The following is a 15548-nucleotide window of genomic DNA, read 5'->3' as shown; positions in this document are numbered from 1 at the left end:
TTGATTGGCAGTTTAGGAGGTGGGGCATTGTAATTAAAGGTCCACCTTGTCTCTGATTGTTTAGATAATGACAGTTGTCAATCATACTTCTAGTTGAATCAATGCCCAGTTACCTTATCAATATGTTTTTTTTTAAAAACGCCTGCACATCAACACACCTTAATGACATACGTTCTTGAATGAACTGCTCCAATAATAAAACCAGTTTTTTTCAGTTTATATGTGTTTTATGTGCACATACATGAGAACCATAGGGAACTATATTTCAGTGTGAATACATTTAGTAACAGTAGCTAACCTGTCCTGTTGTTATGTAGGCCGGTGCCTAAGTAAAGATTTAGAACAAGTTCTAATCTTTCCAAAAAGATGTGGTATGATTGCTAATGAGACAATTCTCCACAAGAGAACAAATCGACACAGAAATTAACATCTACAGGTCACTCACGACACTGTACGGCCATAAACAATGAGCAAAGCCAATACCGCATAATCAGCTACAAAAAGCACCGAAATGACAATATAAAACAATTTAAACGAGAAAACTAATGGCCTTATTTATGTTAAAAAAAAATAAACCAAAAAACTAATATGTAACACATAAATAAACGGCAATCACTGAGTTACAGGCTCCTTATATCATGTTCTCAAATGTTCTCAAATCTAGATATCATCTCCCATTTAGAAAAAAACACGTGAAAAAATGAACCAATTATGTGTTGCTCTCCTAGCTACAAAATGTATCCAAAATCAAAGATGTAGAACATATTCTATCATAATCATTTGGTAACTAATGTAATTACTGTCTCCTCCATGCCTGTCTTGAACATAAAAAAATATTAAATAAATAACACTTCTAATGCTCAGATTGGTTTTCACCGTGCAACACAGTTAATAACACCATATAGGAAAAACATAGAACTCCTTTTGTCATAAGACACTGTCAAACATCCACACATACTATCCACACTCATCTGTGTCCACACTTGTTAAGAATTAAATTATAAGGAATGACTAATATTTTTTTCTGTCTATTCGAAATAACGTCAAAGGATTATTCAGAATTTATGGCATTTAGAAAAGCACTTATTGACCATGTTTTAGAATCTCCTATTTTACAAATCAATGTAGCAATCATTGCCTGGGCCTTGAAGTTGGTCATCAGGTGCAAAAAGGGTCAATTTTGACGATTTTTTGTCCTTTCTCTTGCCCCAGGGATGCTGGTAAAGGTATCGGATCCAGCTGTAGCCCGCATGTAGAGTGGACCCTAGTTAACAAATTGCCCCCAACAGTTGTTAGGTGGGAGTGAATCTGATCTTGGTTCAGCAGTCTGCAGAAGGTCATTTGGACCAAAAATACGGAATTTCACGATTTTTTCCGATTTTTGACTTCAAATGGACCTTAAACTGGAAGTAGTCGTTTCAATAATAACAGAGACATATATTATATGTCTCTGATAATAATAACAATCAGTAGTTATATGGCCGTGGGTTTGCACTATTTTTGCAAGTTTTATGCCTCTGAACTTCCTGTTTAAGACACAGATGTGAAGCCAACCCCTCCAGAAAACAGAGTTTCAGCCAATTTCAATTTTCCAAGTCCGTATTTGTGCTCAAAATGCAACTTATACATGAGAAACATGAATATGGATAGCCTCAGGTTGACGGAACATGCATAAATTTAAACACAAGTATCATAAAGTGGACTTCTATGGTAAGAGTTAAGAAAACAGACAACATTTGAAACTGCAGCTTGTATGCATATGAAGATGTCTGTGTGGCAGGGTTTAAGTGACCTTAACCTAATTTTCTTGGTTCATTGCTTAATGTTAATTTTTCATGGTTTTGTCAGTTTATCAGGTACATTTAACTAATATATCAACTATATTTTGTGAATCAAGGTGTACATTGACAATAAAATTGAGAATGGAAATATGGAATGTGTCAAAGAGACAACAACCCGACCATAGAAAAAACAACAGCAGAAGGTCACCAACAGGTCTTCAATGTAGCGAGAAAATCCTACACCAGGAGGCGTCCTTCAGCTGGCCCCTAAACAAATATATACTAGTTCAGTGATAATGAACGCCATACTAAACTCCAAATTCCTTTTGAAAGTTTTTTTTATGCCCCACCTACGATAGTAGAGGGGCATTATGTTTTCTAGTCTGTGCCTCCGTTTGTTCGTTCGTCGGTTCGTCCGTTCGTTTGTCCCGCTTCAGGTTAAAGTTTTTGGTCGAGGTAGTTTTTGATGAAGTTGAAGTCCAATCAATTTGAAACTTAGTACACATGTTCCCTATGATATGATCTTTCTTATTTTAATGTCAAATTAAAGTATTGACCCCAATTTCATGGTCCACTGAACAAAGAAAAAGATAGTGTGAAGCTCAGGTTAAAGTTTTTGGTCAAGGTAGTTTTTGATGAAGTTGAAGTTCAATCAACTTGAAACTTAGTACACATGTTAACTATGATATGATCTTTCTAATTTTAATGCCAAATTAAAGTATTGACCCCAATTTCACGGTCCAGTGAACATGTAAAATGATAGTGCGAGTGGGGCATCCGTGTACTATGGACACATTCTTGTTTTACCATGATCTCATCATTATGTTATTACATTGTATTCAGTTTTGATTAAAAAAACAAGCAGTCAAGAAATTTCAGGATGTGCACTCTTGTTGATGTGTAGCAATTTCTAAAGTACATTTTTACAAAAATAAAAGGAGCAATAAGTTATAGTCAGTTTTATTGTTGTTCAAATAAGCTTTTACAAAATGCAATTAATTTATGAATTTGAAATGCAATTTATTTTCATAAAAGCAAAAAAAGAAGACTTATATCAGTACAGGCTATGGAAGTAATTTAAATCAGTAAATCAGAATCCAGAAACAGTATATATTTTGGCTTCGTTGGGTTCACTTTCATATGTATTACAGCCTATGTACAGTGTGCCTGTACTGTCTATGTCTAGAGATAATGGACAATTAATACCTAACTGGTCCTTAGTGTTAAGGTAATGAATGCACTGTCCTGTAGTATTGAGGATATGAATCATGTGATGATGATAGTCTGTAACTATAATGTTGTCAGATTTTGTAGCCACCAAATCTTGAGGATTTATAGTTTGTTTCTTGTTTATATCTGGATAACCGTTGTATATCCATCTCACTCTGTTTGTCTTATCTAATGCCACTATTCTACCTCTATCTTCTTCATCTAGAATATCAATGACATAAATGTTATTGTCATTGTCTGTAGTTATTCTGAAGGGAAGAGTAAATATTAATTTCCCTTTGCTGTTAGTGTGATAAACTTTTTCTTTTTCTCCATCCATACTCATCATGATAACTTGTCTTGGACCATTGACAGGGAAGGGTTTTGGTTGGTTCTCTCTTACACACACTAAGATCTTATGGTCACTTGTTACATGTACACCAAGGGTAATTAAAGGATTTACACTGAACTTTGTTGGATTCACTTTACTGGTGCTACCGGAAAGTATTGTAAGGTTTGATTCTTTTGTAGATAGAAGTAGGTCACCTGATGGTAGCAATGCCATGCTAACTATGCTTGTCTTAAAAGTGTGCAAATCACATAATGATTCATTTGTTAATTTTAGTTTATGTAGTATATGGCTTGGATGACCAGTGATAAAAATACTTAGGTCATCACAACAGAATAAATTTTCAACACTCATTAGCTCTGTTTTGTATTGCTTTATCACTTTAAAATCAAATATATTTTGTTCATCATCAGATTCCTTTAATTCTCCAAGGTAGAAATCTTGAACTACATTTTTACCTGGGACAAATTTAGGCAACCTTTTAAATTTAGGGTTAGCAGGTACTATTCTTTGTTGTCTTGAAGTTTTCTCCTCCGAATATATGTTGAAAACTTCATTAGCAATATTTGAATTTAAGGCCTGGTTTAAATTCTTTCTCCTAAGGTCTAAATCTTTGTTGATCTTCTGTGATCTATTTTGAGCATTATTCACTGATTGCATCAGAATTTCCTTTCTCTGATCAAGTTCTTTCAAAAGTTTATTGGTATGCTTTTCAACTTCATCCTTTAATATTTTTTCTCGGTTCAGAATATTCTGCCTTTCCAATTCATATTTGCAGTCTTCTGAAGATTTCAAAATTCCAAGTTCAGATAATACTTCTTCATTTTGATCTATTTCCTCCTCAATCTCAGAATTAAATGTTTTCATTGATTTCAATGTAAGTTGATATCCTTCAGCTAGTTCAACCATAGTGTGTTTGTTATGAATTTTTGTAATACACAAAGGGCAGACAACTACTTCACAAGATTGACAAAATAAGAAACAGTTGTGTTCACTATGAATTCCACATTGAATGTTACTTAAATCTAGTTTATCCTTAATCTGTTGCTGGTGAGAAGAAATGTCCTTTATATCTATAATTGTATGCTGGTCAGTTGATTTCACTTTTTTATGAAGTTTCTGACATTTTGTACACAGGAGAAAGTCACACAGTAAACATTTCCATTTGATCTCCTTTGATTCCTCACACATCTGACATAACATTGGAACTTGTCCTTTCTGAAATGATTTTGATAATGCCATTATGGTGATTTAGTTTAGAAATTTTGTCTATGAATATAAGTGATATTCTTGATCACTTGATTATTTCAGTTGTCAAAATAATATCCTGGTGTTTACTCTTCGATTACCTGTATAGATCAAGGTTACTGTTATCTTCCAAGGTAATATGTAGCACATGATATCCAGACATTTAATCAATGAATCTAATACTTTAAAAATTGTATCACTGAAAAGTTATTCTTAAGGCGAAGTGTACGTAAATAAACTACACAATGGATTTTTTTAAAATATCACATATGAATTCTTCTTGTAAAATTACACCAGAAAATAAAATAAAAAAAGGGGGTAACCGTTTTCGTTTTTGAGATACGAGCCGTTGAAATTAACAGCATGACACTCCAAAAATACAAAGGATATATAGGGGAAATCATCAAAACTAGCAGATATTTTTACATTATCAAGATTTTCTATTTTGTTGGTCAATAGATTTTTTTTTTAAATTGATATAAGATTCAACCAGATGCTCCGCAGGGCGTAGCTTTATACGACCGCAGAGGTTGAACCCTGAACGGTTAGGGCAAGTATGGACACAACATTCAAGCTGGATTCAGCTCTAAATTTGGATTGTGATTAAAAAGTTGACACAGCATAGGTTTCTGACACAGAATGAATGTGTTCTAATGAACTTAAAATTTTTGTTTCTCTTAGAGCAATTCACTATGCTGTTGAATATTAATCCTCTCAAAAAAATGTTTGAAGAAATTTTCTTTTTTATTTATGAAATTTCAAATGAGAAAAATTGAACCCAATTTTTTTAATCACATCCCCCTTTCCCTTATTCCAAAACTAATCTCAATTAAAATTTCTAATGGAGTTTGCAACAATAACTACTCATTTAAATACATCATAAAATATTAAGATGTAAAAAAAACTGCTTGTTATTACTGAATGGTAAAGATTATTTTAATTTATCAGTTGGTAGTAAAAAGTGAATATACATTGTATATTGTATATAACAAAGATTTAAGTTGATTCTGGACAAAGAAAGATAACTCCAATTAAAAAAAAATCTTGCTATTGCACAATATTTTGCAATTAGATATTTCTTGCTTACTATTCTGGACAAAGAAAGATAACTCTAATTAAAAAAAAATTGATATTTCACAATATTGTGCAATTAGATATTTCTTGCCATTGCACAATACTGTGCAATTGAAAAGACTTGCTATTGCACAATAATTAATATAATAATTTTAGATCCTGATTTGGACCAACTTGAAAACTGGGCCCATAATAAAAAATCTAAGTACATTTTTGGATTCAGCATATCAAAGAACTTCAAGATTTCAATTTTTGTTAAAATCAGACTAAGTTTAATTTTGGACCCTTTGGACTTTAGTGTAGACCAATTTGAAAACAGGACCAAAAATGAAGAATCTACATACACAGTTAGATTTGGTATATCAAAGAACCCCATTTATTCAATTTTTGATGAAATCAAACAAAGTTTAATTTTGGACCACGATTTGGACCAACTTGAAAACTGGGCCAATAATCAAGAATCTAAGTACATTTTTAGATTCAGCATATCAAAGAACCTAACTGATTCATTTTTTGTCAAAATCAAACTAAGTTTAATTTTGGACCCTTTGGACCTTAATGTAGACCAATTTGAAAACGGGACCAAAAGTTAAGAATCTACATACACAGTCATATATATTGACAGTTAGATTCAGCATATCAAAGAACCCCAATTATTCAATTTTGATGAAATCAAACAAAAGTTTAATTTTGGACCCTTTGGGCCCCTTATTATGTTGGGACCAAAACTCCCAAAATCAAACCAAACCTTTCTTTTATGGTCATAAACCTTGTGTTTAAATTTCATAGATTTCTATTTACTTATACTAACGTTATGGTGCGAAAACCAAGAAAAATGCTTATTTGGGTCCCTTTTTGGCCCCTAATTCCTAAACTGTTGGGACCTAAACTCCCAAAATCAATACCAACCTTCCTTTTGTAGTCATTAACATTGTGTTTAAATTTCATTGATTTCTATTTACTTAAACTAATGTTATTGTGCGAAAACCAAGAATAATGCTTATTTGGGCCCTTTTTTGGCCCCTAATTCCTAAACTGTTGAGACCAAAACTTCCAAAATCAATCCCAACCGTTCTTTTGTGGTCATAAACCTTGTGTCAAAATTTCATAGATTTCTATTCACTTTTACTAAAGTTAGAGTGCGAAAACTAAAAGTATTCGGACGCCGGACGACGACGACGCCGACGCCAACGTGATAGCAATATACGACGAAAATTTTTTCAAAATTTGCGGTCGTATAAAAATGAAAGACGAATCCATCGGTGCAAAGAAAGTCCTTAGCAACCGTGCTAGTTTTAACGCTACTCCTTGTTGAAATTTGTTTTTTTGGCCGGAACATTAGAATAATACGGCGACGTCATTGTCTACAGTAACGTCGCCACAACTTCTACGTCGTAACTCTATTATACCGTACAATGTCGTGCGTGTGTATAACCCATCTTCCTATGTATTACAAATGATCTAAGGTTATAAGTTGATAAGGAAATAAACTAACTGATTTTAAACAATGTTTCTGTCGCAAAAGAAAATGCAAGTTTGTAAATAAATTTACCGCAAATGAAAGAAATTTACCGTAGACTCTAATTTCATCTTTTCTATATTAGAGTGATTTCCGAACCCTTTTTTTAATGCTTGCATGGATTGTTTAATTCTTTTATGAATCAAATATCGAGTTTGAATTTGTCCCGGTTAACACAGTGTTGTCAGAATGCATTGATCGGTTTAATATTAGGATCGGGTATACACCTCGTTTTCAATCTTACTTCTGCATGTTTGTATTTAAAAAAGTAGACCTATTTTCTGCATATTTTTATGTTCGTCATTTCTGCATGTTGTTAATCTGAGGATTTGCACACAATATATTTTACATTATAAATCCTATTTCATTAGTCATGTTTACACACATGTTCAAGACGCATCTCTGCCAAAACATACTTTATTTTAAAAAATTTCCCGTCTCGATCACTTTCCCTTTTCTTTAACTAAATGACAAAGAATGATGTAATGTTTGCTGAATGAAGTTTCAGTAACATAAGAAAATATTTGTTTGTTCCATGCATTATTTGTTAAAAATCCACATTTAAGGATTTAAATTGATTGATTGATTGTTGGTTGCTTAACGTCCAGTGGCAAATATTTCATGCTAGTTCAGGACGAGAACAAGTTAACAATAAATACAATAGGAAGTTTTGTTCATAACAGAGGCCATCCGGATGATGGTCAGAGAAATTTGGAGTGCCACTGACTGGAAAACGAGGGTATATTGGATAGGGACCGAAATTTTGCCGTGCAACAGTCCACCTACGCAACCCTCAAATTATAGTTGTTGCAATGGTTTTTAACGGGCATAGAGTGCGGCACTCTCTTTACATGAGGCATCAGATTTAACGTCCCCATTGTGACTGGACGTGACTGCGAGCGTAATACATCCTGCACAGCCAAACGGACGCTCCTCTTTGGCAAGTGTTTTACTGCCGGTCGGGAGAAGACCAAGCGACCATATTTCGTTTCCCCAGTCACCCTTGGGGTAACACAGATTTAAACAATAAGCATAATGCATACTATGGCTCTTCAACTATTTTAGTTCTTATACATCCGTGGCTTTAAAATGTTCTGCTTTATTGTCCCTTATCTAGGTTAATCCAGAAAAGAGCTTCGGACGCTTGAAATTTATAACGTGTTGATTTCATTTAATCTTCAGAATTTTTTAGACCGCAATGAGGTTAAAAAGTAGGACTCGCTTATGTATACATTTTAACAAAATAGAAAAGATCAGAGTATTTGGTATAACTACCCGTCGCAGATATTTCATACATGAATATTCAAAATGAAAACCTTACACCTTAGATGATCCTTTTGAGATCGACGTACCTAGTGCAACAATGACCGGAACATACCCAGTGTTATGAAATAATATTTGTATAGGGAAATGCTTTAAATAGCGATGAATATAGTGTAATGCTTTAAATTAACTGGTGTAAAATTAATGATATAAGAATGCGACCTTATAAGAATATCATGTTCGATGCTTTAAAAATTTGCCTAATAAAATGTTATAAGAATGTACTCGGTGTAATGCACGGAAATTATTCATACTGTATTGCTACACGGGTTTACCTAGCGTAGTGCCGTACGAATACTAGCCTCTACATAATGCAAATGCATAGCTTTCCTATTTATATTATATAAAACAATAAGGAGATGTGGTATGACATCCAATGGGACAACTACCCGCCACTGGTTAAATAAAGTCGATGTAAGCAATAACTATTAACAACCAAACTGTTTTCAACAATTAAAGGGACAAAAACATAATGTGTAGGCCACAAAATGCTCCGATATGAAAAAAGCAAAAAATTTCAAACGAGAAAATCAACGGCATTCATAAAAAAAATAGTTACGAAAAACAAATACCATGTTGTGAAGTGACAGACTTGAACCAAAGTGAATAACAACCAGTAAACCATTAGTCCAATAATACAAGACTTTGGGGGGGGGGGGGGGGGGGGGTAGTCCGGGGGGTTGGAACCCCCCTTTTTTTGGCCAATCAATGCATTTGAATGGGGACATATAGTTGGAACCCCCTTTGTCCAAGAATGGGACCAAAAAGCTGGATCCGCCCCTGCTAGTACACCACAGGCTTCTCAATTCTTGTATTATCATGAACTAGGTGAAAGCATAGAGCTGACCGAGTGCGAGATCTTCCTGGATAATCATTGAGGTCGTTTAAGCATCCGTTGCAGTAGACCTCGGTTAAATTAAAAAAAAAATCTGTAAACTGCTTAAATGCTATCGAAATGTATTAAAAGTCTGAACTCATTTCACCTCTAATTCCACTAAACATTAAATTGCAGTAACAAGTGTCACAAAACTTTCCTGATCTCTTTTCTTTAGCCGTAATGATATATTCTACTCATTCATAATCTTGAATTGAGACTTGAGAATAAAAAAATGTTACTTCAAAATCACATTCTCTAATTTGAAATGATGCACACAGGCACAATAAAAGAAAACAAATTTTGCAATCTCTTCGAATTTGAATTTGATAAAGAAGAAATGACGTGTTATATTTTTATCTTACATGCATCATGTGTATGTGTACTTTCAATTTCAATTTAGTTCTAAATTTAGATTTAGTTTTTCCCATAAATTGCGGACGGAATAGAAGACACCTGTTTATTTTCTGCACATGTAGAAAAAGTTGAAAACTGGGAGTTGAATGACATAGATTTTACTTATTCTAAGACAAATGTTTAGAGTGATCACTTTTTAGTTTACTGAGTATTTTTTGGGGGCCTAATTTGTTAATTTTCTGTGTCTTTGTTCTTCCGACTTGTAAGTGTTGCACTAGTGGTCAAATTATATTCTCTTGGTATCGTCTTATTTTCTAAATGGATATAAATCATGTCCTAAAATTTTCATTTGCACAAAATACGAACATGTCAACGTTTTTTTAATCTAATAATTAATTTCACATGTCATTCATTAATTGTTCGTAACCTAAAACTTTATGTTGAGTACTACATGTGTTTTCGTTTAAAACTGCGGCTTTTAAAACAATATTGTTGGGTCAATTCAGGTTTCATTTTAATTAATTTGATATCAATAGAAGTAGAATTGTCACATGTTTATTTAGTTATAATTCTGTTGTGAGACGTTTTTACAATCTGTTGATATCATAAGTTTTACACGAAATGCCTTCCATGTCCCACGTACGCGTCTAAAACAAAAACAGTCAACTGATATTAAAGTCAAGTTTGCACGAAACAATAGAATGCTTTGATTTCTAACTGGAGTAATTCAGATAATTTCTCATGATTAGGTTTTAAGACAGCACAGGCGTGCTTGTTGGATTCATGATAGACCGCACGAAGTAGTTTCTCTTTCAAGTGTCCATTCTTGGAGTAAGGGAGATAACTTGCGTAACTAACGTCGAACGTTATTAATCCCGTATTCCGCTAGGGGCGTGCAATTACGTACACTTCGCCTTAAAACTTAACTATAATTGTTGATTCTACATTATAAAGATCATAAGATTTCTGTCCCTTTTCTAGTGAACTTCTCAGTTTTCATACAATGTTAATGTATTCACAGAAAAGAAAGTCCCACTTTGGCATTCTTTAAGATTTATAATGGTTGTTCTTTTTTCTCTATTAAACTTGTGAGAAAGTCACATAATTAATATAAACTGAAATTAAAAATATTTGATATATAGTGTTTGTTAGGGGTCATCCATAATTGTCAACCATTTCCCAAAGTGTACAAAACGTATGATTTGATTTTGTGTGTTTTAATGCCACTTTTAAGCCAGTTTTTTTTGGTGGAGGAAGCCAGTGTCTTTCTTATGTACAACAAATGTATAACATGCATTTAATCCATGTTAAAATATAATATAGTCAAGAATTATTCAATGGTGATGGGTAAATACCTGTAATACACCAATGTATGTACCGTACAGTGACCTATAGTTTTAATTTCTGTGCCATTTGGTCTCTTATGGAGAGTTGTCTCAATGGCAATCATACCACAACTTTCTTTCTGGTACTTAATTAGTTTTTAAAAAAAATGTATATGCCATGACTTCTAGTTGGGTGACAAAAAGTACCTGTAAATTAATATAAGAATTTATCAGCTATATGTATTAACTTGAAATGTACCTGTATAATTTCAGGTCCATTTTCAGGTGGATCCCATTTCATTAATAATTCATGTATAAATTTATGGACACATGAATCACTGCCATCTAATAACTCCAACATGTATTCTTCTAAATCTTCTGCATTTCCTATACTCAGAATGTAGCTGTTAAATACAATTACAGTTTTTCAATGTCATAAATTTACACAACACTCATTCAAATAACATGAACAACTAGTCTCTTTCATCGTAAATGATTACTGAATATGTTTATGTTGTAATATTTAAGTATTTGTCATAGATACTTTTAGTTGAAATAGGCATATATTTTTATTCATACATATAGGTTTCTATAAAAGTAAAAAAGAATACAGTAGAAGTAGTCTTATTACTATGGATGCCTTTATCGGTCTAGATGTTAGACTGGTGAAACAGTTGTCCCAGTGTAATTAACACTTACATTTGTGCTGTGTAGGTTCTAATTGCCTGATCCTGTGACTGACTTACGATGAGTTCAAACTGGGAAGTCTACATTTTTTTGCCTGTACACATGATGACTTGCTTACAGGCTTTTAAATTATTAGGGAAATTATGCTACATGTATCATGGCTATATTTGTTTTACATTTCACAGCGGTATAATACTGTTACAAATGTACTATAATCAATCATCTCTTATCTTATTGATTTTGTATTTCATTCTATCATATATCAAATTTATTTGTTCACTTGTGTTAATACATGTAACGTAACGGTACCCAAATTGCACAGAGTACCCAAATTGCACCTATTTAGCAAAAGTAGCAGCGAAAATCTTACAAGATTTCATAGAGACTAAACAATTTGTATTTTTATGATTTGATACTAAGCACATCTTTCAACATAGGTAAAACTATTTAAATATGCACAAAACGTTCACAGTATTTATCAACAGATGAAGTATTTACTGAAAAAGCAAAATGTACTGAAACGTCGCCATGCGACGTCATCAAAACGTCATCTTTTTAAAATGAGCAAATACAATATTTTACAAGTATCCATTTAAAAAATAATGAAGAGTAAGCATGGACTAATATCCAATTGTTCAAAATATTTGAAGAAATTAAACAAAAGCTCTGTTATTAAACTTTTGACGATGTGAATTTAGGCATGGATGCAATTTGGGTACTCCTCATTTCAGAATCATTGATGGTTTGGAGGTCAGTTTAGACCAATTTTTCTATGATTCCATATGGAATAAAAATCAAATTGGTGTACCTTTATAATAAAGAAGGATACGGCTACAAAATAAACACAGAATGGACATTTTTGTCTTTATCATAAAAAAATGTAGATGAAAAAACTGTCAAAATAGGTGCAATTTGGGTACCGTCACGTTATGTCTTTTGATTGAGTTAAGCTATTTTAATTGATATTTAATACCTTTTCTTTCTATGTTGTGATCATGATGTTACACTATTGTTTCAGATAAGGGTGAAGGTTTGGTACCATTAAAACATTTAAAAATTATTTGCACCTGTCCTAAAGTCAGAAAGCTGACTACATAATGGGTGCCACGTGTGGAGCAGGATCTGTTTACCCTTCCAGAGCTCCTGAGATCACCCCGTTTTTGGTGGGTATAGACAGATAGAGTTGCTTAGTCTTTAGTTTTCTATGTTGTGTTTTGTGTGGTATTGTTTGTCTGTTTGTCTTTATTTTTTAGCTTTGACGTTGTCAGTTTATTTTTTAACTTCCGAGTTTGAATGTCCCATCTACATCTACATCTGTCTCTGATAAAGGCTACAAGGCATCAATAGAAAGAGTACACTTATTACAGGAAATTGTAGTTATATTTTAGATACTTTTCACAAAACACTTCAAAGTGTTGACAAATAGATTAAATAATCATACATTAAAATATATCAAACATTAAATCCAAAGCGATTTACTGATTATTGCACAATCATCACTTTGCCACGGTACATAATTTCAACATATTGTAAATATTTCTCTGGCTTCATAACCTCCACAACCTTACATGGTTATGTGATTCACTAGTACACCTGATATGTTTTACCCTAAACCTACTGTGCATTTTCAAGAGAAGCTGGAATTCCAAGCTTTTCTAGTTCTTCACACATCCAATCTTCTATTTTCGTTGCCATTTTCGGGAAGTCTATCGGGTATTTACCTTCGATCGTAAGGTAAAATCCCGAAGATGCGATTTTGGTAAAATAAAATTAAAACATATCGGTAAAACATTCCGCTTTTAATTGTTCCAGAAATATTATAAACGGTAGCATATATAGGTTACAATACACCATTAGATTTTATGGGCGCAACATGGTATTCAGAATTAAGAGTATGACTAATCCTGATTGGTCGATATGTGCGCCCGTTGTTTTTTTATTATTAGAGACTTCGTGCACTCTGCTTTATACAAAAGGCAAAATAAAAATTATTCCATAGCCCTAAAGGCACTGAGATGACTTTTCAACGCTAGGACAAGACACGTATTTTTAAGGGCAAAATTGATAGGCATGAGAGATAAGTACAAAATACGCTAAGAAAAGCAACGCGAACCTATATTTTTTGGACCAAAAAATACTGTCATAATAACTTTTCTTTGATTCTAGCAAGGTTTCGTTAAGAAAATCAACTTTCTAAAGTCTGTATCTCGAAAAAGGCTACCATTGTCGCCTTTGGGGAAATTAATTGTTTATTTCAATCTATAAACATGTCGCTGATTGTTTTTTATACTGAACATACGAAAACGTTCCACTGTATCGGGCAACTTCAAGCTCACCTGCACTAAAAGACCATGATAGCTTTTATCATTCCTATGCGTCCGTCGTCCGTCCATCCCGGTCTCTGAAATATATTAAAAACTGAAATAATACTTTTAGCAGTTGTAGGTTAAAAGTGTAAACTGAAAAAAGCATTACAGGACTTTTTTTTACCCCCTCCAGTCTAGTTTAGTATCTTCTGTATTTCGTCTTTTCCAGTAAGATAGTATACTTGATTTATTATAGACAGGGGGGAACAATTATTTGAGTGTTTATATTGTGTCTCAACACCCTATATTTACCTTATATTGAATAGTTATGATGTTAATGATACACATTATAATTTAGATATTACCGAAGTGTCACTTAGTCTACCTAATAAAATTGACTGAATGGAAACGGGAATGTGTAAAAGAGACAACCAACCCGGACCAAAGTGCAGAAAACAGCCCAAGACCACCAATTGGTCTTCAACACACATGAAAATCTGGTATCTAGTGGAGGCTGGCCCCGAAACAAAAAAATGTACTCTGAGGTGTACTATATATATATAGTTCCGCCGAAAATGGACCGTGACCATATCGGCTAAATTCAGAAACATAAATAATGAACTGAAATAAAACTTTAGGCTCTACAGAGCCTGTGTCGCTCACCTTGGTCTATGTGAATATTAAACAAAGGACGCAGATGGATTCATCACAAAATTGTGTTTTGATGATGATGATGTGTTTGTACATCTTACTTTACTGAACATTCTTGCTGCTTAAAATTATGTCTATCTATAATGAACTTGGCCCAGTAGTTTCAGTGAAAAACTGTTAAAAATTGACTGTAAAGGACAATAACTCCTTAGGGGGTCAACTGACCATTTTGGTAATGTTGACTTATTTGTAAATCTTACTTTGCTGAACATTATTGCTGTTTACAGTTTATCTCTATCTATAATATTCAAGATAATAACCAAAAACAGCAAAATTTCCTTAAAATTACCAATTCAGGGGCAGCAACCCAACAATGGGTTGTCCGATTCATCTGAAAATTTCAGGGCAGATAGATCTTGACCTCATAAACAATTTTACCACTTGTCAGATTGCTCGAAATGCTTTGGTTTATGAGTTATAAGCCAAAAACTGCATTTTACCCCTATGTTCTATTTTTAGTCATAGCGGCCATCTTGGTTGGATGGCCGGGTCACCATACACATTTTTTTAAACAAGATACACCAAAGATGATTGTGGCCAAGTTTGGATTAATTTGGCCAAGTAGTTTCAGAGGAGAAGATTTTTGTAAAAGATTACTAAGATTTACGAAAAATGGTTAAAAATTGACTATAAAGGGCAATAACTCCTAAAGGGGTCAACTGACCATTTTGGTCCTTTTGACTTATTTGTAAATCTGACTTTGCTGAACATTATTGCTGTTTACAGTTTATCTCTATCTATAATAATATTCAAGATAATAACCAAAAACAGTAAAATTTCCTTAA

The 15548-nt window shown here is 33.3% G+C and overlaps 1 protein-coding gene across 1 annotated transcript; it reads right to left on the bottom strand.

Moving 5' to 3' along the window:
- Positions 1-2725: 2725 nt before the first annotated feature.
- On the bottom strand, positions 2726-13470 carry LOC139520481 (uncharacterized). Its single transcript, XM_071313131.1, has 3 exons — positions 13365-13470; positions 11319-11463; positions 2726-4557 (listed from the first exon to the last, which is right to left on the bottom strand). The coding sequence occupies exons 1-3, from the start codon at positions 13439-13441 to the stop codon at positions 2872-2874; spliced, it is 1908 nt and encodes a 635-aa protein (XP_071169232.1). The 5' UTR covers positions 13442-13470; the 3' UTR covers positions 2726-2871.
- Positions 13471-15548: the final 2078 nt, after the last annotated feature.

Source organism: Mytilus edulis, chromosome 4, assembly GCF_963676685.1.
Source record: "Mytilus edulis chromosome 4, xbMytEdul2.2, whole genome shotgun sequence".
NCBI lineage: Eukaryota > Metazoa > Mollusca > Bivalvia > Mytilida > Mytilidae > Mytilus > Mytilus edulis.
This window is presented reverse-complemented; position numbering and strand designations above follow the sequence as displayed.